Below are 991 nucleotides of genomic sequence, written 5' to 3'. Positions count from 1 at the left end.
CAGAGTGGCTAACAGCTTGAGTTTTCCCTCTAACTCTTCCTCCACCTGAGTGATGACCAAATGCCCACCCTCCTCCTCCTCGTCGTCGAGTGGCTCCGACAGGATGGATTTCATGAGGCTGGCGTTGGTTATATACGACCCAGATGGACTGTAATAGGGATGAGGGAACTGCTGCTCATGCTGGTCATCTTCCGGGTCCTTTCAGAATTGATCGTGATCTTTGGTCGCCCGAGCGCTTTTGGACGAGTAACGTGTTGTACACCCTGGTATGGGCAGGCTCTGGGTGGATGTGGAACCGCGCTTGGGGGCCATACGCACTGGCTACTCTCGAGCACCTCGATGTTGAATCTCCGATCCGTAAAAATGCCGATCGTTATATGGAGATTTCTAAGGAAGATGTTGAGAATCCCGAACACGCCCTGAGCAAAGTTCACGAAGCCTTGTCGACGCACCCACTGATCGCCGTCCCGTGGCCGGTCTTGGTTGAAAGAGCATGGAAGCTTCAGCCAAAGAAGGTGGCGCTCACATGTGGAGACCAGACGATCACTTACGAAGAGTTTGTGGCATATGCCGGTATTGTCCAGCGTATGTGCATGCGTACGGTGGAGCGAGGTGCACATGTTTTGGTGACCTTCTCGGACTCCCCGTGCTCGAGACTCACCTGGGCCGTGGTTATGTATGCCTTAGCCGCTTCGGGAGTGCCTTTTTCTTTGATGGATCGACGCACTTTGACCAACGCTCCTGCTCGCGAGAGAATGCTTGAGCGTTGGGTGCCGAAAGTTTGGATTTGCTGTGATCGGGAGGCTCATTCTGCTCCGGTCGGTGGTATGGCGAGCATCCCTTGTCGCACAGATGTAGCGCTGGACTTTATTAACAAGGAGGTCGTGGTCGATGGATGAGCAGCCCGGTTCAATTCCCTGTAGAGGCACCCCAAATACTGGCGACAGCGGAATCGCCGTGTTTGTGGACTGGACGAGCGGGAGCACGAGCG

General features: G+C 54.7%; 1 protein-coding gene across 1 annotated transcript; it reads left to right on the top strand.

Moving 5' to 3' along the window:
- Positions 1-143: 143 nt before the first annotated feature.
- Pmar_PMAR026670 (hypothetical protein) lies at positions 144-899 on the top strand (the record flags this gene model as incomplete). The annotated part of the gene is made up of 1 exon (XM_002772161.1): positions 144-899. The coding sequence occupies one exon, from the start codon at positions 144-146 to the stop codon at positions 897-899; it is 756 nt and encodes a 251-aa protein (XP_002772207.1).
- Between the last annotated feature and the right edge of the window lie 92 nt (positions 900-991).

The sequence above is a fragment of the Perkinsus marinus genome (genome assembly GCF_000006405.1).
Source record: "Perkinsus marinus ATCC 50983 genomic scaffold scf_1104296961890, whole genome shotgun sequence".
Lineage (NCBI taxonomy): Eukaryota > Perkinsozoa > Perkinsida > Perkinsidae > Perkinsus > Perkinsus marinus.
The sequence above is the reverse complement of the archived record's forward strand: the minus strand, read 5'-3'. Positions and strand labels throughout refer to the sequence as shown.